Source organism: Apteryx mantelli, chromosome 9, assembly GCF_036417845.1.
Source record: "Apteryx mantelli isolate bAptMan1 chromosome 9, bAptMan1.hap1, whole genome shotgun sequence".
Lineage (NCBI taxonomy): Eukaryota > Metazoa > Chordata > Aves > Apterygiformes > Apterygidae > Apteryx > Apteryx mantelli.
Window position 1 is genome coordinate 21,138,234 of NC_089986.1, and position 24,642 is coordinate 21,162,875.

At 43.1% G+C, this 24,642-nt stretch overlaps 1 protein-coding gene across 4 annotated transcripts in view; it reads left to right on the top strand.

Annotated features, from left to right (window-relative positions):
• The first annotated feature begins 2,536 nt into the window (after window positions 1-2,536).
• Window positions 2,537-24,642, top strand: part of DOCK10 (dedicator of cytokinesis 10) — a 171,995-nt gene continuing 149,889 nt past the window's right edge. For 3 of the 4 annotated variants that reach the window (XM_067301913.1, XM_067301915.1, XM_067301914.1), the window contains exon 1: window positions 8,624-8,654. In XM_067301913.1, coding sequence (XP_067158014.1) covers window positions 8,625-8,654 — 30 coding nt within the window. In that variant the 5' untranslated portion in view covers window position 8,624. Of the gene's footprint in view, window positions 2,672-8,623; window positions 8,655-24,642 lie in introns of those variants that run through there. The other variant, XM_067301916.1, reaches the window with a different exon arrangement.

A 24,642-nucleotide genomic window follows, 5' to 3' on the forward strand; every position in this document is an offset into this window, starting at 1 on the left:
GTAGAATTCTAAGAAGTCACTAAACTGCCGACACAGCTGTTTGCAAAACACAGAATCTAATAATCGATGTTACGGTTGCTAGCACAGGAAAGTTAATTCTTTAACATGATTTTTAACTCAGTAGCTCTTTGGCATAGTCTGAAATCCCCAGATACTGAGGCTAGCTCTCTACATTAGAAGACTAAAACAATATACCAGGTGAGTTTGCAAGTACAGGTATTTAAAATGATAAATTCATGTAATCTGCTTCAAGAACCAGTATCTGAAATTTTAAATTATCAAATCTGTTAAAGAGACCGACCTAAACTGAGTTTTGCTGAGTGTTTTGTTTATTCCTGCTATATGCCTTTGGGAAATGAGTACCAGGGGAGGCGTTCTTTGTTTTGCATGTGAGAAAGTGGAACTGTTGTTCCATTTTAGCTACCAAACAGTTGTGAATGAAAATCGTTTTCATGATGTTGCTAAAAAGAGACATAGCTTACACAGTCTTACTACTTAATGCCGCTGCACATTTAAGATTTTGCTTCCAATTAGTAATGATATTGAAACAAAATTGCTCCAAAAATTCCTGAGTTTTGAGGAAAAGTGTTCAAGATCCAAAGCTGGTTTTAAGTTGGAAATTCAGTCCAGACACTCACTGCCAGCCATTATATGTGAGACTAAAATTGGTCTCCATTAATGACACTACTACAGTCATTGAACTCTATGATCAGTCATAAGCAGTTGTAGGAATAGCCTTCAGACTCACATTTTAAGAATGACTTGTTTCTGTAACTCCAGTTCTCCAGCCCAAGACATACAGAATATCCCAAACTACTATTCTGTTGTTACTGCTACTTGCACTAATTACATGCTTATCAAGCTAACAGTTTTTTAAGGGTGGAGTATTAACAGGGTATGATGTATACATTTTTTAGAAGTCAGTCAGTTTATTGCTTTTGATAGTTCTCTCATTCTCATATATAATAATAATACCTGTTGAATGGTAGAAATATCTCAACTCATATCTTTAATTGTTATGAACCAATTTGGGGGCATTTAACACAATTCAGATAATTCACCTTGCTGGGAAATTTTTCCCTTGCAGACAAATACTTAAACTCTCGGCTATGATGCAGTAGTATCCTTGCTAAGTTGTGCTTGGCATCTTTGGTAAGTTTGGAGGAGAGAACTGGGAGCTCTGCACAGGTTGCAATGAAGTTGTAGCAGACGGACATATTTCTGTTGGTCATGCTTCAGTTATTAGGTCAGGGGTATGGAGAGTGGAAAGAGTTACTGCAGTTTTTGTTTTCTTTTTGCATTACTTTTTAAGGAGGGATAAGTAAATGACCTGATATAGTCTTTTAAAAAAGTAATTGTTGTATCAAGAAAAGAAGAAAAAGTTAAGTCAGAAAGCCTAAAGTTACATTGGCCAAAACCAGCTGAAGTCCCGAAACATAGGGCCAGGTCATTCCCCAGTACGTATTTGTGCAAAACCTGGTACCTCCAGTGCCTTACAGCCAATTACCTCCAAACAGACAGGGTCCTTTCGGCGAAGGTAATGTGTAAACCAGGAGTACTTGCAGCATTTAGTACCCGATACAGCAGTCTAACTAAATGTTAACTAATACTGTTGGGTTTTGTGCCTAGTTAGTCCTAAATTCAGATGCCACCTGCACACTTGTGCAGCGTCACTGCCTTTTTAGGGATTATACGCATATGAAGCTCTTTAGCTTTTATTTCAATTTTTTCTTACACTGATTGCTATTTACTCGAATGTGTGGTCACTCGCAGTTGTCTCCTTTTCCAGACTTACCACTGCAACTAAATTACAAACATACTACATCATAAACGGCAACTTAAGTATTCTTGAGTGAGGAAATTCAAACGCGCTTCTCAGAGCAATGCTAAATGCCCCACGTTGCAGCTTCGTGTTGAGACACAAGGCAGTGTTTCCGATAATGGAGGATACAGTCACGATGCTGGGGCAAGAGCTGGGACTGTTGTGCAACTTCTGTGGGCCCAACGGCCAGGCCCGGCCGTGCGTCAGCACAGTTCCCCCGAACGAAGGCACGACGACGCCAAGCGAATTGGGGGAACACGTCAAGCCTCGCTCAGCGCGGGGGCCACCGCGGCCGTCGCCGCTCGGCACACGCTTCCCATCAGCTCTGCCCGCGGCCCGGCTGACCGGGGAGCCGCTTTCCGACGAAGCCGGGGGGCCGGGCTGCCGCTTGGCCCCCCAGCTCCCGCCAGCTGCAGCTCTTCCCCTCCGCCTTCGCCCAGCAGCCTTCCAGGAAAGCCTCCGCCGAGCCCTCCGGCCACGCGGCCGCTGTCGCCAGCTCAGCGCCCCCGCCGCGACGGGACGGGCCGCGACGGGACGGGACGGGACGGGCCGGGGGCGCGGGCGGCTCGTCGGAGCCACCCGCACCCCCGGCGCGTCGCGTCGCGTCGCGGCGGGGCGCAGCGCGGCGCTTGCGGGGCGGAGAGAGGGGCAAGCCCCAGTTCCGCTTCCTGACGCGGCGCGGGCGGCGGCGGCGGCGGCGGCGGCCGGAGCGAGGGGCGGCCGGCGCCCATGGCCGGCGAGCGGACGCGGCGCTTCACGCGGAGCCTGCTGCGGCCGGGGCAGGCGGCGGAGCTGCGGCACAGCGCGGCCGTCGCCGCCACCGCCGCCAGCGGCCGCGGCCAGCTGCGGGTGAGCGGCGGGGCCGAGCGGGGGCGCGGAGCGGGGTCGGCGGGGCGCTGCGCCTGGCTGCTCGAGAGCGAGCCGTGCATCGCTTTCACTTGAATTCTGTCTTTTATTTATTTATTTATTTTTTTTTCTGAGTGAGCTTTGCACAGGCAGATTAAGTGAAATATGAAGACCCAAATATCAGTGCCAAAATAAGCCTAATGTGCATGGGGGGGGGGGGGAACCAAACACTTTGAGTAAGCAGTTGTCAGTTGTGTGATTTTTAGGTACTTCACAGCCCGGGTGCTTGTATATAATTATAACTACTGAAATGTGCATACATTTGTGGTGATTTCCACTGGAAATCCCTTGGAGGGGGGGGCGAAGTCTTGCCCGGAGCCCCTAGTCTCTGTGGTGGCTTTTTCTTCTAAATCACAGTGCGTGAGGCCAGAATGTCCACCTCTCCCAGGCATTAGAATAGCATAAAAGGGATGCAAACTGTTATTATACTACTTTAATATAATTTTCTATTCTCTTACGTGATTGTAAGAAAGAATTTCCTTAGCTGCTAGGCATGGATAACAAATTGTTGGGGTTCACAAAGAAATGTCCATCTACCTTTGAGAATCATTTATTAGCCATTTTTATATTAAGACCCCAGTGGACTTTTTTAAAGCCATGTGTTATGAGGGATAGATGACTCCTTCTCAGATGATAAGTATATCATGATTTCTGTGACTCATGTAATTCAAACACATATTTTCCTTTCTAGTTTTTCAAGCAAGATAGTTCATTAAGTAGAGTAAAAGCTGAAAGAAGAAAGTAAGTTGTCAATGAAATGTCATCGCTAATCGAAGTTTATTCCATGCCAGGGAAGTTACTAAGTGCAACGCTTACTGGCTTTCGCTTAAAACAGGAAACAACTTCTGCAACTATGTTCCCACAAACTTAGTGGGCATTTTCTTCCTCTGAGGGGCCTTGTCCGCTGAGAACGGAGAGCAGCGCTAGAATGGCCTGCTCCGCTAGGCGGCAGCAGCCAGCTCACGCCTCCTGGCCATCTGTGCACCAAACACAGGTGGCTTGCTTTATGTCACCAAATTTGCAGGGCTTCTGAAGTCAACTCTAAAAGTCTCTATAAAACACTTCCAAGTTTCCGACCTGCCAAAGCTTGGTAGAAGCTTATTGTCTCTCCTGTCTTCCTGGAAAAGGTCTACGTGCCCTTTGCCCTTGACAAAATCCTGAAGTGTCTGCACAGCTATATGACTGGCAGATTTGCCCGGTCTTGCCCTCTGGGCATGTAGAGATGAGAATTTGGGCCGTTGTCTGATAGGATACATTAACTTGATAAAGTTTTTGTGGAAACAGTCTAGGAGCCATCAAGCTTGGTTAGGGCTCTGCTCAAACACTTTGCTGAGTAGTCTTGCACTAAGGAGTCTATTTAAATCAGTGTACTGGCTAAACTAGTGCATTTTCTAATTGCATCTTAAAGTATTATAAATGAGATGATATTATAAGCACTTTTTTTTTTTTACTGTGCTCTGTCTCAACTGCAGTAATTCAAGAAAACCAGGGATTGAGACTGATGAAGCAAATCTGAATTTGATGATCTAGTTCCATTGAGTAAAGTGGGTTTTTTAAGAAGTTGCTAACAGACCTTGCACTGCTAATTTAAGAATGTTACAGTTAATTACTACTTATGCATTTGAGTTACGTTTTATTCAGTCTCTCTTTAAAACATCAAGACTTTAGTTGTGGGGCAAAACCCAGTGTATATCATTTCTGTGAGTCTGACTTCCTGCTGACTGATGAAATGTGCTGTTGCTGGATTTCATCAGGCCCTTTGGTTTGGTTTCTAAAGCAAATGCTGTCAGATCTGCAAAGATGGTCTTTTAAAGATACTAAAGTTAAGATTTAAAGAAGCCAGGCCCAATTCTGGTTTCAGATATACTCCTCAGTGGGGGCAGTTAGGGACTTCCAGATGTTACATTTTATTCACCAGCAGGTGTAATGGTTCTGAAGTCTTGGTTGCTTGCTGTGTTGAATATGTATGTCTCAGGTAATCTTAATGAAGTCACCATCTTTTCACGATATTGTTTTGGGTTGCCAGTAACATTGCTTGTGGAAGGCAAATTTTTAAATGATTCCTCATACTGAGAACCTCATGCCAGGGTACAAAGCTATTGTCTTTACAATTAAATCTCTTCTAGCTCCACAAACTATGAGAAATTGGGCCCTAGCGTGAAGATAGGGAGAAACAGTGGGGTAGTTTAAGTAAACCTCCTGCAAGTTGCAGCGTATTTGACTAAGGAGGTGCACAAGTAACTATCGCTTCTTGGCTAACAGGCAGGAGATCCCTGGGCTGCAGCAGCTGGGACTGCGGGTTGTCCACAGCCGGGCCGAGGGCTGCAGCGTGGGGCCGTGCCGCTGGGACGGCAGGCACCGTCTCCGTGTTGGTAGCACGGGGTGCCGGGGCTGGAAGGACCTCAGTGTTCTGGCTGAACTTGTACTGGTTTTTTTTGCACCAGAAACAAATATTCCCCTAGAAGAGAAAAGTACAGTGTAATCTGTGAGAAATACTGGGAGCTATTGTGTTCCTCTTAACCCGTCTTACCTGGTTTGTAGGGGAAATGTGTGTTGGGGTAGGTGTGGTGTACCTCTTTTGAAGAGAGAAGGTATTCTTTTACACTATATATATGCAAATGCATACATGAATATATATATATATATAAAATAATGGACATTCATCTCAGCTTCTGATCTCTAATGCTAATTTTTAAAGTCCATATTTGTCCAAAGTTCTTATCGATTCTTTGGGCTTATCATGGGATGCACTGGTTCTCCTTGCATCTTGTCCAGGATGTACCTGCATCTTGGGTTCCAGTTATGCTGAACCTGACTTGTGTTAGAGTGTCCTGCAAGTTTTCACAGCTGCTGTCTCGGCAAATATCTGGCTGCTACCAAGCAGAGAAAGTGTAAAGGTGGGTGAATTAAACTTTCTGGTACTGCTTTTGCATATGTCCTGTATTAACTTGCTGTTGGGCCTCTGTGAGCAGTTCGCATAACAGCAACTACAATGGGGTCTTTTGTATCGTAGTGATTTGGTAAGAGCCTTGGGATCAAATGCCTGTTTGACATTAACTGTATTACAGAAAAGTAGAGTATTGAATTATGTTTTAGTCCTTTACTGTCTTCAAGTGTGTTGTTTTTCTTTTGTGTACTTTACCTGTTCTTTTCATTTGTTAATACTTATCCACTTAATGTGGAAAAAACAGCTGCTAGTGTGCAGCACAAAATGCTGTTTGTAGGCAGGAAAAAGTGCCAGAGTAATCAGGGGAATGGGGATGGTAGAAATAGAAATGTGTTTGTCACTAGGAGTTGAACTCTCTAAGAGAGAAAGTTCTTCAGTGCTCTGAAAGAGAGAATGTGGGAACAGAGGTTGAAGGTGTCCCATATGTGTCAGTCTTGTTTAGTAGGGATTAGTAGCTGCAGTGTTTAACAGAAGTAACATATTCAGCATTAATTACCCAGCTCTTCAGCAGGTGGAGTGGGGGGGCAGAAGCACCTCAGGTGGTTTTGGTGATTGCCTGGTTATTTCCTGTGAGCAATTCCTCCTCTCTTCTAGTTAGCAAAGGCAATCTGTAAGACTGGTCAGTGAAATGGATAGGTTTGCTTTAAACATCATCTGGCAGGAGGTAAACAGTTTATTGTATTTTGAAACTTTGTTGCAGAATTGTTTGTATCTTCTAATAGAAAATGCTTGTTTGATAACTGCTCTGTGAACACTAAGTGCAGCCGCCCACTCAAGCTGAGTAGTTGTGCTCGCAAATGGCAAATTCATTTGTCTGTTTTGCCTGCACCTGCACTAGTATTTTACTGGGAGTTTTTAAAGTAGGAGGGGCTGGTCATTGCTTCTGGAAAGCAGGTTGGTGGCTGCTTAGCTAGCACTTAACTTTATGTCATGCCATGATTTCCAGACCTCAGCTGAATTGTCTAGGTGCTGCTGGCTGCGGTACTCGTCCTTTACATGAAGTATTGTAACACTTTTCTTTTAAAATATATAATTGACTAGTGAGAGGGTCTTGCTCCTCCTCTCTCTTGTATAGTTATACAAGTTAATAGTAGTCTGGAATTGGGCTGTTGCTCCACGTGTCTTTTTATTTTGGCAGAGGTTTCTTTCCATCATGCAACAGCTGAGCACAGAAAGCTGTGGTGTCCAGTGGCCTCTTCCTGGCTGTGTTTCCACGGTGGAGTGTGGGATTGCATGGCCTTCTCTTGGCAAAAACGGGCTTTCTCTCCTTTGTTGTTTTACCTTGGGCCTGCATAATTCTTCCTTGAAAGAGCAGATTACACATTTCAAATGTGTATTTGATGTGGCATGTTCTTTATAAGTAATAAAAAAATTGATTTGTGTTATAGTTGCGTATTTCTAGTTTTAGAACTGTTTTTTAATTTCGAAGGTAGGTATCAAACTGTTGGTGGTTTCTTTATGACTCCAGTGACACATCCTCTGCTTTCTTTTCACCATCTTCTAAAAAGTGAAACCAAAACTGTTTGTGTCATTGTCTCTAAAGATGAATAATCTATATTTAGTGTGGCATCAAAAAGAAGACCCATTCCTTTAGTATCCCAGATCATGATAACAGAGCTCTGACAATGCTTATACTGCTGGGTCATGTTGTGGTCCTTTCTTATCACATGGCTATGCTTGAATTGGACTTCCACGTACAAAATAAGGCCAATGAATGAAATGGAGTTTACCCTGAAAGCACTGTACCTTCCAAACAAAGTTAACTGAGCTGTTCCATAGACAGAGGTACTTTTGAAACTGAAGTATGAGTGGATCCTTTCTTCTGATGATATTCTGATCTCTAGTGTTTGTCCAGGGTGAAGTGAAGTAAGGCATTTATACAGACAGTGAACATACTGTGTTGTTATATAGAAAATAGACTATATGTGGTTGTACATATGTGTACATGCACAGTCTTTACAGGCCATCTACTAAATTTTTGTCTCTTTCTTTGTAGACTTTTTAATCTATTTGCGCTTTCTTATCTTCTTTTTTTTTTTTTTCCTTTGATTGAAGCTGAGGTGATAGCCCAGTGAAATAATCTTAGAAGCAAGCAAAGATGAAAGCATATGCATAGAGTGAAAGCTTTGTCCCTGTTCTGGCAGTTGGGGGGAGCAGTGAGAGTTTCTTTAGTATTCAGGAATGATGGAGTAATATCTGCAGTCTAGATGCTGTGAGAAGATTTGCTTGTCTGAGCCTTTGCATTGGAGATCAGTTACGGTCTGTTCAGGACAGGTAGCTTGTCAGGTAGATTTAGGATGTTAGGAACATTTACAGAAGTTTCCTAACATGTTGTGGCATTAAACATGTTTGTATTTTACCTGTGAACCTTGCTTATGAGCCTGTATTCCAAACTTTCATTAGTAACCTGGGTAACATCACTTGCTTCCTCAAAGAAAAGGCGAGACCCACATTGTTCTTAACCCATTTCTTTTCTCGGCAGTTTGCTCAATGTCAGAGGTGTCTGATGAGTAATTTCATAGCTGTTCTTCAGCTATGTCCCAAGGACATTGCTGCGGTGTGGACCTGACAAGGATCTGATGGTTTTCAGCTGGCTGCTGGAGCCCAGATGCAAGAGCAAACCCAAGCAAAGGGCATGGACAGGAATGCACAGCTTGCAAATTCTCCAGCTGCGAGGCTGCCTCCTCTGCAGATGGGCAAAAGGGCCAAATTCTTCTCCTGAGCGGTTCTAGGAACTTCATCTGAGACTTGCACCGGGGAAAACCGATGCAGAAGGGAGGGAAAGGAGATAAGGGAAGAAAGCGTCAGAGAGGGTGGGGGGGGAGACAGACAGACAGAAAGGAAGAAAATGGTCTAGAAAGGTTAAAAACATTTGAGAAAATGGGGGGGAAGAGAAAAGACTTTGTGGGGAAAGAGAAACTGAAGAAGACAACAAAGCGAAGGAAAGAAATGAAGAGAGCTACAAGAAAGATTGGTCAGGTTGGTGAAACTTGTGCAAATAAGCTCTTAATATGAAATCCCCAGGCAGCCATTTAGTAGATTGTGAGACCTATGCACTCTGATTTAAATGTAGAGTTTCTAATAATGTCTTGAATCTGACACTTGACTAACACTTTGTTTTAAATTCATGGGAAGTGAATCAGCTTGAGTAACTTGAAATGATCTTGGTTTATAGAAGCTGCATTAACTTCTCCCTTGCCTGCAACCCAAGGTTACATAAGGGGTCTGGAAGGGAGCGAACGAATAGCAGGAGGAAAGAGCAGGAGAATCGGGGCTGTTGAGCCCTGCGTGAGCTGTGGCGGCCGGAGGCTGGGCAGAGAGAAGGCTTGATATTGTTGTGGTTTTTAACAGGCAGTTCTGCAGTGTGTATGTCACTGCTAGAAGTCAAAACATGTTTGCAACATTTCTAGTACAAGGTCAAAAGGCTATGAAATAGTGATACAGATGTGATTATTACACAAATAACAGGCTTATTTAATGTATGCATAGTGCTTTCCAGTTCAGGACTGCATTTCACAGAACTCGACAGTAACTTTCTGAAGTTAGATGAACATTTGTCTGGCTTATACCAGCTGTGCATTCTTACACTGGCAAATGCCAGCTTTATCCCTGTTTTTTCAATAGGGACTGCTCAAGATCATGCAGTAAATCTCTAACAGAGCCTTGGAACTATTATCTTTGAGTTCATTTCTATCATGGGCAATCCTGCCACATGTAGCCAAATAATTTGCCTGGCTGAGACTGCTCCACAGTCTCACTAATCTAAGGGCAATTTTTCCTTCTCCTCTAAAATCTAAGAAAACAAGACCTGCCTGCCCAATCCCCTGGGTGCCTGCATATTGTAAGTGGGTGCTCCCCAAACTGTCCCGTTCTGTGCAGAACACGACAGGCTCAGCAGTGCCGAGCTGCAGTAGTGACGCACGATAACGCACATCAGCGAAGCCTTCCAGAGCCTTTCTCTCACCAGAGAAACTCAGGAAGTTTTTTCTACTTGGAACCCCAATACTACATGTTTTGGAGCACAGGGTAGTGCTTTGAGATGCCACAATGTAGATATGCCATAAGCTTGTAGAAAGATGCACCCAGTGAGGAAATCTGGGCTGTTTTTGACATGTGCAGTTTCCTACTGTACAGACAGCAATGTGCAGTGCAGCCACCATCATGGGGATCCCAGGCAAATACGGGGAAATGGAGATGGCTACCTCTCTTCCACCGTCCCTGCCAAACAGTGTTTTATTTCTGCAGACTTGAGACAAGAGGACTCAAAAATTGAAAAAGCTATGCCAATTTTCAAGTTCATTTTAAATTATCACTTAGCTAATTAATAGATTTTCTTCCACTGTTGCTGCTGTGTTGTTGATATGTACGTTATATAGATAGTTAGCCAACTGTCAACATTACAGTTATTTTCTTAGTTGTGACTGTAGTTCTCTGCTTCTTACTTTGTGTTGGGTAGATGAAGTACAAGGCGATTCTATTGCTGAGTCTGAAATTGGCTTGTTTGCTGTTCATCTTGGAGAGTAGTGTTGGCTGACTTAAAGCAAACATGATTCTAGGTTACTTTGACATGTTGACCTAAATTAAATGATGTAGATGAAATGAAATTTAATGAATGCAATGAAGTTAGATACAATAGAGGAAAAAAGCTTCCTTTCAAAGTGTTACTATTTATTGACAAGAGTAGTACAGAAATGTCTCTCTCTGAAACTGGGATGACTAAATATGTTTAGCACAGCAAAAAAAGAAAAATCTTGGTCTATTATCTTTGGTTTCGGTTAACATAGTAGATGTTGGGGTGGGTTTTTTTTTTTTTTGAAACTGTCATTATTTAGATGCATTGTTGGCTCGTGTATTTTCTGCTTGATGAACCTGCTTTTGCCTCTGTGAATAAACTCATGCATGTCAGCTGATTTTGATGAATATTCTTCAAATTTGTAAGAAAGAATGAAATTTAGGGCTCTTGAATGTTTCATAATATGTGCTTATGCTTTTCCTAAGCCTAAGTTGAAGCTATGTGGTGAGCCCAATGGCTCAGCGGAGATGAGATCAAGAAAAATTATTCTCCAAAAGCTAGCTGGAGCACTTTAAGTACGGGTTAAATGTGTCTGTATTTAATGCAAGTTCCCCAGTGACCTTTTGTTCTAGTTTGGGGGGGGGGGGTCTTGTATTTTGGCAGGCTGGGGAAGCAGGGGTTGGCAGAGACTGAAGAAAATGCACTTCTGTAGTGGAGAGAATCTTCTCCTTTGATTTGAGGTTTGGGGGACTCTAGGACAACTTGGGAGGGTTTGTAAACATCACCGGATTTCCAATCCTACCCTCCCCACTGGGGTTCCTCTGACTCCCAAAGAATGATTCAATTAAAATCCAACCCATGGATTTTCTTTTTTGCATTAGTTAAGAAGAATCCTTTAAAAAGCAGGTGGTAGTTACCAGCAGTTGTTCTGCAACACCTGTGTTGATTTCTTCATATTTCTTTTGATATTAGGATTAATTCCCCTTACCTTCTCTTTCCTGGTGTGTTTTCTGCATGCAGTCTGTGACTAGAATTCATTCAATATAGGGCCAGTACAAAGACTGTCACTTAAATCCTCGGGTGTATGGCCTGCCTGGGATTAAAGTGGGCCACTGTTCTCATATGCCTGTGCATACTGGGTACAAGTCAGGCCATACTCGCACCTCTCCATTTGTTTGCATGCTCCCTCCCTCTCTGCCCCATGGCTTTCTCTGCCCCAGAATCAGGTGTCTAGCTGAGTGTGTCTAGCTGCTGTTGGATTTTGTTGTTGGAGCCACTGTGTGGATGGTATGAAAATTTTTGTCTTAAAAAAAAAAAAAAGGTTTCATATCTCTATTTTAAATGCACCCTCCCATTTCCTCTCAGCCTCATTATGGGCATGGTGCATAGCTGTTTTGGAGGAGGTTAAGCTGGCATTCATGGAAAATACTTGCCTTCTTCCGTAATTGGCATCTCTGACAGCATTGTCTGGTGTTGAACATGTTAGTAGAGTGTTTACACTGCTTTGATACAAACAGTATCGGGGGGCACCTACCTGAATCAGTTGGTGCCTAATGAGAGACTATTTTGTTCAGTTGCCCGCCTCATAAGCAGCGAGGTCGTCTGCTTTAAAGGTAGCAGAGAGTGATTTCGGCAGAAGAGGCCTGTATGTTATTGGCTTGTTGGCTATGCACATTCAGTGTTTTACTGCATATTTATGGTAAGTTAAGTGGATATGACTTAGGGTATTTTCTCATGCTTGTATGTTCTGAAATGATACTTTCTGGTTTTGATGCCAGCCCAGGAAAAATTTTCCAGGAAAATTTCTTGCAAAATGCCTTCAGGTTTTAGGTGGGAGACACTTTCCCTGCCTTCCCTGCTTTACCTGGTATTCAGATGTTCCCCTGCCCCTTCTCCCTCTCAACCGCCATCCCTTCAGCGCTTTTTGTCTTGTGCCTGTACTTGCCTGGAGAAGGGTGGAGAAGGAACCGAGGCCACCGTGCTCCCCGCTGAGGATCTGAGCGGACGCATCGCTGAGCACATCCACTCCAGCCCTCGCAGGCTCCTGACTCCTTGCCGTTGCGCTTAGTGCTGCTGCGTGTGGGAGCTGGGCAGAACGGGCCCATCGGTGGCACTCAGTGCATGGGTGATGTGTCCCCAGTGTGCAGGATGGCACAAGTATATTCAGGGGGAAGGGGCCTGAGGAGAGGTGGGGAGAGAACCACCATGATGTCCTCTGGCCTCAGTGGTGTGTGATGGTGCCTCAGTGGCTTCTAACCCCCAAACTACTTCTTCCTTCCTTCTCTTTTGTGAGATCCCTGCTGCTGCCGCCTCCTCCTCATCTTCTCTCCAGCCCTGACTGTGGTTTCTGCCTTCTGGCCCTCTTAGCCCTGCGCCAGCCATGGCGGCCTCAGTGGAGAGCCAAAAGCCAACACCACAGAGAAAGGGAAAGATATTTATACCTGGTGCTGTGCAAAAGGGTGGGTGCAGGTTGTGGGAGGGGAAGGTGGACAGTCCTCCCCCTCCATGTTCTCCTTCTCCCCCTTTGGGAGCCAGTGCAGCACCCCTGTTCACCTAAGGCGGGCTGTGAGCGGGCACAGGAGCTTGTTGTGTCTTTCAGGGTAAAAGTGATGGGCTGGAATCAGCCTGGGGGCTACTGGTGGGACCATGCTGATCTAGCTAATAAATCATCTTTGGAGTCTGTCCGGTGAAGGAGCTTTCTCCATCGCTGTGTGAGCACCGTGGCACATGCCAGGCATGCTGTCTTTGGTTAGGAATGCCTCTGCTGCCTTGCGCGGGCTGTACATTAGCTTGTGGCATGTATAGCAATCTCTTCTGAAGATTGAAACTTGCATCTCTTTTCCTGGCTCTTTTTTTAAGCTAGAAGAGCCTTTGTGTACCCTGGCTTGTGTGAAAGTGCCCAGGCCACCTGTAAGACAAAGGGACTGTAGATGCAGAAGCTTTTCAGGCAGCTGATTTTAATAGTCTCAGAAGAAATACAGTGTGCCTACTAACAAAAAACATTTTCCTGGCGTGTTGCATTCACTTCCAGGCATTCTTAGTCCTTGGCCTGTATTAGGAGAAAGTGTTTAGAGAAAAGCAGCATAAAAAATTAAGGTTTAGAGAACCTTGATTCACAAGGTGAAATACAGATTGGGGTGGCAACTATCCATGTAGCAGCTGAGACAGTGGGCCAAATTGTTGTTGCCTTGTTGTTGCCTCCCCTTGTGAGGAGTTCGTGAAAGTGGTGGTTTGAGCCTGTGGGGAGACATGACAAAATGTCAGTCAGTGTATGTTCATCTGAAAGATATGAATGCTGAAGGAGGGAGTGCACAAAATGAAGGGCTGAAAATAATGAGCACCAGCAGGTTAGATGGCATGGGTAATAGTAACTGGAGAAGTGACAGCATGGGCTTCCAGGTGTGTCTGCAGTCAGTGTGTGCATATATGTATCAAAGGGTCCTGGGAGGGTTGTATGTGCACAGGCCCATGTATCGCTATCAGCTGCATGACAGTCCTGGCACTGAAGCTGCTTTTATGTGTCCAGAGTCTCAAAAGTGTTTCGGGGGCCACTGGGGTTCAGGGACGGCTTGGCCATCCTTGCAGTGGAACTGTTTTGTGGCTTTGAACTTAGAAACTAGGCTGAACAAACTGCATGGTACAGAAGTGTGCATTGACAAGGGGAAAACTTGAGAAAACAAGTTCTGGATCATTCCTTGGACCTCCTGATTCGGTGTGCAGGGACAGGGGAGGGATGAGTTAGTGCTAAATGCAGTACTGAGTAGGCTGCTACTTAGTCCAGAATATCACGTGATCTGTATCTTTTGTATCCACACACTTGCAGCGCATGCTGAAGTATGTGCTGAGCTATCATGTCCCAGTTGTGAGTACGTCGGTACACTTTTTTTCTTCTGTTCATCTGTAGCAGGTGGACTTTCACCCGCACATGTACAGCAACCGCAGTAAAAATGCAGAAGTAAAATATCATACAAAGTTCTCATTTGAAAGTGCCTGTTTCACAAAGCTGGCAGCTCACTGTAAGCAATGGTCCTATGTGTGGAAGGGTTGTCTTTTCTCTTCAAGCTGTGTGATTGTAGAGTGTGTCTGTTCTGCTAACACCATTTAATTAAACAGCTACAATTGCAAACCCTGATTGAAACCAAGTCATGGAACGTTAAGCAGGATTGGATAATACAGGTCTCTCCAGTGCTGCGTGAACTTATCTCATTGCTTTAGTTCTCATTAGACCTGGGGGAGCTATGGCTGTCTCTGAGCTTAGGAGACCATGCCAAACTGAAGCTCAGCATAAACTTAGTTTATCCTCTTTTCTAGTCAAATAATAACCTGTGGTTTAACAACAACATTGGGAAGTTTCTAATGTACACAGAAAGTTGCAGTCTAGTTAGGTGATAACTTTTCTTCAGGCATCTCTCTCAAACTTCCTGCTACTTGTTTTTGTTTGTTTTCCCTTCAAGTATGTACCCAAGCATTCAGGTGTTTCTGTAGACTTTGAAAAAGAATTGGAGGTCATGAAACACAGCAAATCAGAATGTTTTAGATCTGCTTGTTTTGGAAATGGAAAAAGTTGGGATGATTTTTATGTAGTAACACTGCCTTCAGTGGATGTTGGCAAAAAAAAAAAAAAGAACCTTTTTGGCTCATTTTTATACAAATGAGCCAAAAAGGATAACTGTTTGCAGACCACTTTCAGATAGAAGTTGCACGTTATTTGCAGTGCTATATGCAGGATAAGCAGTAGTGTAGCAGGATGCAGTAATTAATGTTCCATGGTATGAAGTTTATCTTTTTTTTTTTTTCCATATGTTGCGCTTAATCAAGCACTACATGAGCTACATCTTGCTTTCAATTCTTCATTTTCTTCTCTTCCCACTTGCTGCTGGCTGCCCTCGCCCTGTCTGGTCCCCAGCCCTGACTGCTCTCTGTGTCTGTCTCCCACTCTGCCCTGAGCTTCCCTTAATGCCTCTCTGTGTGCGGGGAACAGACGCCACTTGTCTGTCTGGCACCCGATCTTTGCTTGCCAACCACACCATCTTCAAACCCACTTTTTTCTGGGAATTCTTCTTGCCAGTTCTTTAAACTAGTAATCTTGCTGCTCCTTCTCTTAACTGAACAACTATGCTGTGTTACACTGTCTGGCCATGCTTCCCACTCCCTGCCCCATATTGTCCATGTGAAGCCTTTGCGTTGGGTAATAAGTCTCTCTCCCAGCTTTAGTATAAAATTTTGCATTTAAAAAAAAGTTTAATAAAGGTAATAGATATTACAATGGTTATAGTAATTAAAGTATAATTCAAATAATAGGTAGTGACTCTTCTTGAAAGAGGAGCTTCTTTGCTATGTTTGTTTCCTTAAAGAGTTTTTATTCTGGTGACTCCAGGTTAATTAAACTACGGTGGAATGTCTTGATATTGATATATCAATAGATTGAGTGTTGGTTTTTTTTAATAGACTTAAGTAAACATGTAGCAGCCAGAACTAACATCTGTTTCCTTGGAGTAATGCAGCATACATGGGTTTTCTGTTTTTTAAGTGGAGATGCGTGGCATTTAGCCTGCACAGACGGACCTTGGCCTGTGGCTCTGCTGGAGTAAGCTCCTGTAGGGCCTCTGTGTCCTGACCCACCTGGGCTTCTCCTTCCTGCCGTTATTTCCCTGTGCATTTTGCAGAAGAACCCAATTCCTAATCCTAAAGAATCAGGCAGGGTTCAGATTTAAAACTGTGAATTTCTTTATTTTGGGGAAGTCTGCAGGTAAGGAGGAATAGGAGGTAGCAGGGGCTGGGGTTTGAAAAGCGGAGCTGTAAAGCCTGCCCGCCACAGCAGTGGCGCGTTGCTCTTTATGTGGCCGCTTCCCCCGGCTCCGGCGGCCACAGTAAGCGGCAAAGGTGAGTGCTCGGCGCTGGGAGTCCCTTCCTGGACGGCATCTGTGGATGAGCACCCCTGTGACGCCCGCGCAGCGGCGAAGGTGGGCACGCTTCGAAGGGGATGTGAGGCAGAGACCGTGGACGGGGGCTCGCCACCGCTGTGCCCTGCTGCAGTTGCAGGATTAGGGAGGCCACGTGTCAGCTGACTTCGATGGTTAGAGGGATGAAACTTTAAAAAAAAAAAAAAAAAAAAAAAAAAAGAGGCTGTATTTACGGTATTAATAGATTAGTCAATGAGAATTACAGGAATTAAAACTGAATAAACTAAAAGAAATCCAAACTTCTCTCTGCACGTGCTTCCTTCCCCTTTTCTCTCTCTCTCTCTCCCCCCCCCCGCCCTTTCTTAGCTTGCAGCCCTGCAACAGAGGAGCTAGATATGCTTTCATGTAATGCTACAGTATTTAGATAGATAATAGTAAATGGGAGTATTTAGGCCCAGGAGGATTATCTTTTTCCTTGTCTTTTAAGTGTGGCTGTTGGGGGTAAGGCTTCTGATCACTAATAACCGGAGCTGCCTGGAAATCTGCCTATTTTTTTGTGGTGTTTTTGTTGTTGTTTGAGTACGTGTGTGTGAGGGTGTGTTTGTCATGTTTTGGAGTGTGCATCTCTTACTGAGATGAGGAAACCATCCTTGACATTGTCAGGAAAACTTAAAAAAAAAAAAAAAAAAAAAAAAAAAAAAAAACACCTTTTTTTGTGTTGTGTTGTCCTGTTAAATGCTAGGCTTTGAGTTAACGTTTCAATGTACTGGCCAAACCGTGCCGAATGGGGGACGATGCTGAGATCAGCGCTTCGAATACTGAACGATGAACACATTAGTACGCCATTCTCCTCTAATCTTGTTTATGAAGATTTTCTTCCTTTTTTGAAGAAAAATACGTGGAAGTCATGTTAAGCTTATGGCTTAATTCACTTAATTGTTGTTAGTATGTATACAGCAATAAGGATAAGGCAAAAAGACGCTGGTGTGATTCTCTTTGCTGTGCGCATGCTCCAGGTGTTTCCCTGTCACCAGCATGCCAGACAAGTTTGCCCTTGTTAACTAGCAAGCACCCCTTAGAAATACTTTCCTTCGTCTCAAGGGTGCAGAAAATAAATAAGAAATGAACCACAGCGAAGGAATAATGCTTTCTTGTTGTTACTATCGCGGGCTCAGCTTAGCAGGTTTCTCGGGTGTGTGGTGTGTGTGTTTTTTCTTGTGTGGTGTTTTTTTTTTTTTCTTTCTTTCTTCTTAACTGTAAGATAACAACAGTGAAAACCAATGAAGTGTAAGTGCTGACTGTATGACTGCTTTTAGATAGCTTGGCAGGAAACATTTACTATTTCCTGTTCTGTGTTTTTTGTTGTTGTTGACTTTCTCATAAATCTTAACCCATCTGGGGCATCAACATTTGTAGCTACACTGGGATGGACAGTGTCAATAATAGCCAAACTTAAATATTTTTGTTGCTTTAGAAAGATTGAGTGGATTCTGGTTAAAAATACAGAATTTTCCATTAATTCTTTTGGGTGCACTGAAGCTTCTTCAGATTTATATCTGCATAGTTGGGTTGGAAAGCTGGGGTTAAATTTAGCTCTAAGGTATGGGCTCATACTGGTGTTTTGCTTTTCTGGATCAGGTTAGACCTTCCAGAACTTGTGTGTTTCAGGAAGATGTTGGGTGTCTCAGCACTCGTAAGTCCAGTTGGGATGGTAGTGCCATTTGAGGATGTGCTTCCCAGCTCACCAGATGAATTTACCTGTGGAGCAGGATGATGGATCCATCTTCTCCATTACTTTCTCGAGATGGATTTATACTCTTGTCTCTTGAAAGCCCAGGCAAGTGCTATCTACAGGCCAGGGTGGAAGCAATAGCAGGATGGAACTGAACTTACAAAAGGTGCTTTCGGGTAACCCTTACCTTTCACCATACTTGGTCCTGGTGGCTTGCAGTAGCCCACGCTTGTGTGACTGGTGGCTCCACAGGATGCCTTCACTTAGGGTAGCGCCTTCTGTCAGGGTATAACAGACTTGCTGATGGGCAAGATTGGAGTGCTAGAAGGTGCCGCTTCACAAAGCAGCGAGATCCGGGGGATTGGCTGTGCTGGGTGGGGGTTGCGGTGTGCTTCGGTGCCCCACGTGAAGTGTTGTGGCTTCCTTTTCCTTTGCTTCTGCATGCTGCTGTGAGGAAGAGCAGCTCTGCTCAATTTAGCATTACTACATCAGGAGTAAGGCACTGGTATTAAGAGCAGGGCTTTGCAAGTGAGTCTGACCTTAAGCCTGAGAGAGTGTATTTATTTAGGTGCATGTTCCTTTTTTTTTTTTTTTTTTTAAGTTAAACTCTTCCTAACTTGCTCAACTTCTTAACAAAAACATAAATGACAGCAAGGTGAGAGCTCTTGTGTTGGCTGCAACTCTGTTTTGCCATGAAATCGCTGTAAGATTACATGTACAGTGATAAATGATCATTAACTTCTGACTTGGATCTCTTCTGCTTAGACCACTAATTACACATTGGAGTAAACTGTAGGACTGAACAGTTGCTATCTGTGCATCTTAATTTCTCTCAAAATTTTAAGAGAGAAAATCTTTTCCTTAGCCTGAAGGAAAGGGGTATGCTTAAAGGAAATCTGGCATTGTCATATATACACTTAGATATCACACATTGTAGTGAAGACTTTTGATAGGGTATATAACAAAAAACCCACCGGCCTTTAGGGATGAAGTTCCAGCATGTAGTCTGTAACATTTAAATTATTTACTCATGCATTTGCACTTTTCTTATTTGAGCTGGAGTTACTGAGGGACAGAAGCCCAGCGAATGCCCAGCTGTTAGTAGAAGAGCAAGGGGGTGGTCCAGGAAGTTAATCATCTCATTAAAAATGCAATTGCATGTTCAGCACAGTTAGAGAACAGATTGCTTCCTTAAAATACATCAATACATTTGCAGGCGTAGATAATTAAGATTTCTCAAAAAATGCTATCTGGCTGCTTTGTTCTTTATTTCCTACTTGGGCGGAGAAGTCCTGGAAAACTAAACAGAGAAAGGGTCAATGTTTGGGTACTGCCTAAAATTATTAGAATCCCTTAGAAGTACATTTGAGATGTGTCATAATAAAATAGAGAATGACATCGTTTCTGTCACATGCTGGGTCAAATCTTTTCAGGAACTTTCTGAAAGGTTTCTACAAGGACATGATTCTTTTTGTAAATAACAGTTAATAAGAAATACCAACAGCAGATATGATTCAGACTTCAGTAATAAAAACAAATGACTTGCAACCAGATATTTCTTTCAGTGAAAATGAAAACTCTTTGCACATATGTGTATTTAGCTCACGGTTTCTACTCATATTTTAATCTCCTTTTGAGTTCAGTATTAATCTTTCAAAACACACATGTTACTAATCAAAATATTATTCTAGTTGGTATTTCAGGCAAAAATCTTTAGAAGACATATGTTTTTAGAGACTGTGCTACAGCTTAACATATATAGACCAAACAACTTATAGTTGGGTGTTTTTTTGCTAATTTTTTATTTAGTTGAGTAAAGAGCCCTGTAAATGTTAATTGATACCAGCAGCTTAGGTTTATTAGTTTTGATTTAAATACAGCTTTATTCTCTTTTGGGGTTCAAGTAAAAGAGTGAAACCCTAACAGGAGACATGAAATTAAAAGCACATGTTAAACAAAAGCTGCCCAGGGCTGAATGCCACGGTATAGCTCACTGGATTCCAGGATAGCTGTTCCTCAGTTCCTTCTTCCAGCACGTTCTTGTGCTGGGGAAAAAAAAGCTAAGCAAGACTTTCTAAATGGGGCAGCATGGAGTTTTGCATTGTTATGTTTTGCATTTTCGGGTGGTTTTTCCTTTCCATAGCAATAAGGGCAGAACTGTGGCTTTTGGGTGCTTGCTTAGGCAGGCCATGAGATTTGGCCGCAAAGCTGTGCAGAAGCTGCTCTAGGTACAGCCTCTGGCAGAGGGACACAGGATCCTGCTGAGGACTAGTGACCTGAGTCACCTCGCAGTTTGTGTGCACTGTTACTAGATGCAGTCTGGCTGCTCCCTTGTGCAGCTTGGACTCCGGCTGGTGCGAGAGGAGTGGGGACAGGAGCCTCCCCGAGGCTCTAGAGCAGCTGAGCAAGGCTGTGGGACCACTCAAACCCCACTGAAATAGAGAGGAGGACTTTGGTTGTGCCATAGTAGCATATATGTTTCTGTAGAGTTGATTGTCTTGTGGAAGCTAATGCTTACATTAGGAGGATCCTATGTATGTGGATTTCTGTGCAGAAATTCAGGATTTACTCCACACTCTTTAGTCTTAGAAGTATCGTGGCTGGGATGTACATGGCACCATGAAAAGGGCAAAGGCTGCTTAGTCTGCTCCCCCTGGACCCAGATAACAGCAGCTTAACCCACCAGGTTTGGGTTTTTTAAGCAGCATTTAAAACTCTCTTTTTCAAGATCCTTCTGCTAAAGCCTGCCAAAATTCCAAAGTCCTGATCCTGAACCTCTCTACTTTGGGAAAGACTAGCATGAGATTCTTGGCACTGGTAAGAAAAAAAGGATCAGAAGACACATTATTATACTGATAGCAGAGGTAATCCATATTCTTCTTGTGGGATCTTTCCTGTCAGATAGAAGGATGCATCTGCAGCTGCTCAGCTGGGGGGAGTGGGATGATGGGACATCAGCACCTGATACAACAGTTTTGCTGGCCCCTGTATGTGGAAATACAAAGTAAAATTTCTCTTCTCCCTTCATCCACATTTTGTCTCATTTTCCATTTTCCAGCTGTAGAAGCTTATGTTTGGAATTTGGGTGAGACTGTGCCTTTTGGTTCCTTGCTCCTGGCTGAACTCTTTGCATATGGAGCCTGCCTCAAAGTGAAATTGCCTTGAAATAATAAGCAGGGATTAGACAGCTGACTTTGGAGTTGAAAGAAGCCTGACAGGGAGGAACAGAAGAGGCTCCCAATATTAGGTTAGAAACATGACCTTCTGCAAAGTGAGATCATGTGGCCACTTGTTCTTGTTAGCCTTTGGCTTAGGTAGCTCTTCTGCTGTTTTTCCCACTCTCCCTTACAGGGCACAAACTCAGGGTCTGTTTTGCTAGGCTGGATAAACTGTGCTACTACAGAGTCACAGAATAATTTAGATTGGAAGGAACCTCTGGAGGTTGTCCAGTCCAGCTCCCCACTCAAAACAAGGCCAACTAAATCGGGTTGTTCAGGCCTTGTCCAGTCAAGTTTTAACTATCTCCAGGGATGGAGATCCCACAGTCTGTGGTGACCTGTTCTAGTGTTCACCCTCATAGTGGGAAAAAAAAAAGTTCATTATATCTAATTGGAATTTCCATTGTTGCAACTTCTTTCCATTGCATCTCATCTCCTCCCTGTGCATCCCCAGGAATAGTCTAGATCTGTCTTCTCTATACCCTCACATCAGGTAGTTGAAGACAGTGGTAAGATTTCCTGACAGCCTTCTCTTAAGGGTGGACAAACTTATTGTTTTTCTCAGCCTTTCCTCATGTCAAGTCTTCCGGCCCCTGTCCATCTTGTTGACACGCCACTGGACTCAAGCCAGTATGTCAGTGTCTGTTTTTTGTGGGATGCCTGACAGTTGGACACTACCAGGTACTCTTCAGCTAACATGATCAAGGAATGAAACGTTGGTGTTTTCTGCAACTGTTTCCTATTGCAAGGTGAGCAGAACTGTGTATGTATTCTAGATGATGCCTCACCAAGGGTGGTATTGTCATTAATTTTAAATGTAGTGGTATTAATACTTTCTTTGCTAGAAATACCTTGCATTATATGTAGGACTCTGTTGAATTCTGCTCAAGCTTGTCAGACTGATAGTTCATTGCAATTCTGTCACTGGCCACTGCATCCAGCGCTTTCCTGTCATTTGCAGCCGATGAACTTCTAGCTTGCAATAGAAATGCTTATTTCCAAGGCATTTGGTGTTTTGAATTAAAAATGTATTGATTTAACCTGGAATGCTTTAGGCAGCTTAACTCCTGGCTCCCTGGGACAGTCCAAGAGAGTACGAAAAGGGGTTGTTTTGTTTGTTTCTTGGCTTGAAAATCCAAAAGCTTCCTGTGAATGGCCTGTGCAGAAGCCAGTAGGAATTGGTGCTGGTTGCTGCCTTTCTTTCACATGTGTAGTCTGACTTGGAGGAGGTAGAAGGTGCTGTCTACTACTCTCTCCTGAGAGAGAGAAAGAGAGAGGGAGGATGCGTACCAAAACTGGGAGGCAGCAAATGAACCAGTGTAACCCCTCTGGTCTGATTTCATGATGAAAACACACACAGAAAACGTTGCCTTTTTAATGCAGCCAAATAAAAGATATGCTTTGCTCCTGAGTGGATACAATAAAGATTGAGATACTAAAGAGTGGGAGACTGTGCTGGAAAGCTGTGACCTAGATGGAGATGCCATCAAAGTCAACTGTTTCAACACGGGCCACCTGTGATGTGCTAGAGCAAAAGAGCTATTTCAGTCCCTCTTGGAGAATGAGACTGTAGGTCAGTGGAGTTGATGAAACTTGGTGTATGTGGACTTCAGCATCCCAATGAGGGGGAGACAGAGTAGAGCAAAGTCACATGTCCCCTCCATCTTGTTTATGGCCATTCCTCAACACATGCCACCCGTGCTGCCATTGACTGCCACACTCCAGTTCCCTAAATGTTTTTACCATGTGCTCAATAGTATTTCATAGAGCCCTGCTTCTCTGGTCTATCTAGTTGGCTTGTGTTTGCACCCGGTCTTGTGCAAGCAGTTTGGATTTGTGTGTAAAGCCTGCCCCGTTGACTTAATATCTGATTCCACTCTTTTTTGATGTTAAACTGTTAACATTTTTCTTTGTTAAATCATATGAAAAACATGAAAATTTCTCTTTCATTTAAATCTCCACCCCAAATTTTGAGACGTACATTTTTTACTACTTGAATGAATTGTTTGGAAAGTAAGAGTGTATGAGTAGATCGGAGCAGGCCAAGGGATGCCTTCCATTGCAAGCTCTCTCATGAGCTAAAAAAGAGATCATATTCTCAAATAATGCGAGACTGAATGTGTTTCGAGTATGTAGCAGCTTTATTTTTTGTTATGCTTTCTTAGCGGGGTCATGAGTGGAAAGATGTCTTTGGCTTGGACTGAAATTGGAATAAGAAATGTTTTTTCTGATAAGATACCACTGTGCTAAAATTCTGCTTCTTTACTCCAGATTTGGGTAGCTTCTTTTTGAAACTAATTCTAGTTTCTCTGTGTTCTTGCTTTATATTCCTGGCCTATGTTTGAACAGAAATACTAACTCTGGATTGAGATGAGCTGTGGCTGTTACATGAAATACAGAAGTAGAGATTAGGTTGCACTCCCTGAAAACCGGTGGAGTTGTCAGGAATACTTGTTTTTATGGGCCTTGTTCAAAGCCTGTTGAAGTCAGTGAGAGTTTTCAGACTGTTTTGTTAGGCTTTTGATCATATTTTAAAGGAGAAAGGGTAGTTCATTAAACCACTGTGCTATTCAACCCATATTCCGGGCCATGTAATACAGAGAACATTGCTGTACAAATGGCACCTGGTCCAAACCCATATGCTGTACTTAAAACTTCATTAGCTACTGCTGAGCTATTTTAGAGCCACGTAGCATGCCATTAGAAGAATAGTCTGCTACACATTTGTGGCTTGTCTAGAGTTGCTAATTTTTCTTCCCAGTAGCTCCTGAAGCAGTAGGTTTAGTTCCAGGGCAGTAAATGGAGGATGTGTGTGTTCTTGTGTGGGAGCAGTGGCTCTTAATGTAGCTACGTATGTTTTAGTCTTTGAAATTCATTTGAGACATATCTCCTAGACAAAAATCTTTGGAAGTGTATTGTAGTCATGGAAATCTCAAACCATAACAAGGGTAACAGACAAGTTGTGCTCTGTTAGGACTGCAAGATCTGCAACAAAAATTAACGTATTAGAGTGAAAACAGGCTATTGTGATATTTGTTTTTTCTCTATCCTAATTCTCCCCTGCTTTTTTTGGCTTTTTTAAGCTTTTTTCCTTTTTTCTTTTTTTGCTCTTCTATTCTGTTGGGTTAATGAAATGGAAGTCTTCTAGGAAGCAGGACCAGCTGCTGTTAATACTGGTTGAGGGGTTGCATCTAAGTTAAATATGAACCTTTCTGAAAAGGGGTAAAAATTTTCTGACTTTTTCTCTATAGTGATTTCTTGTACAGTCTTAGAGCTACCATTTTTTTTCAGGGGACCATCAGGGTAGTGTCTGTTTTTTCTACTATGACTTATTTGAGCAATATTGGCTTCATAAGTGTAAACCTGGCCTTAATTGTAACTTCTGGTAAATGCTCTTTCCAAAGTTTATCTTAATATGTGTTTTCGCTTAATGTTGTGCCAGAAAGGATAAATTTTTGTAGCTCCAAATAATAATCTAGTTTTGCGGGATAATAAAAGTTCTTAAATTTTTGTTGTTGTTGTATTATAGGTTAAATACTTATTTTTCCTGGTATATACTTAAGGAAACCACAACAATGCTCTTACCCACTCTTTTGAATAT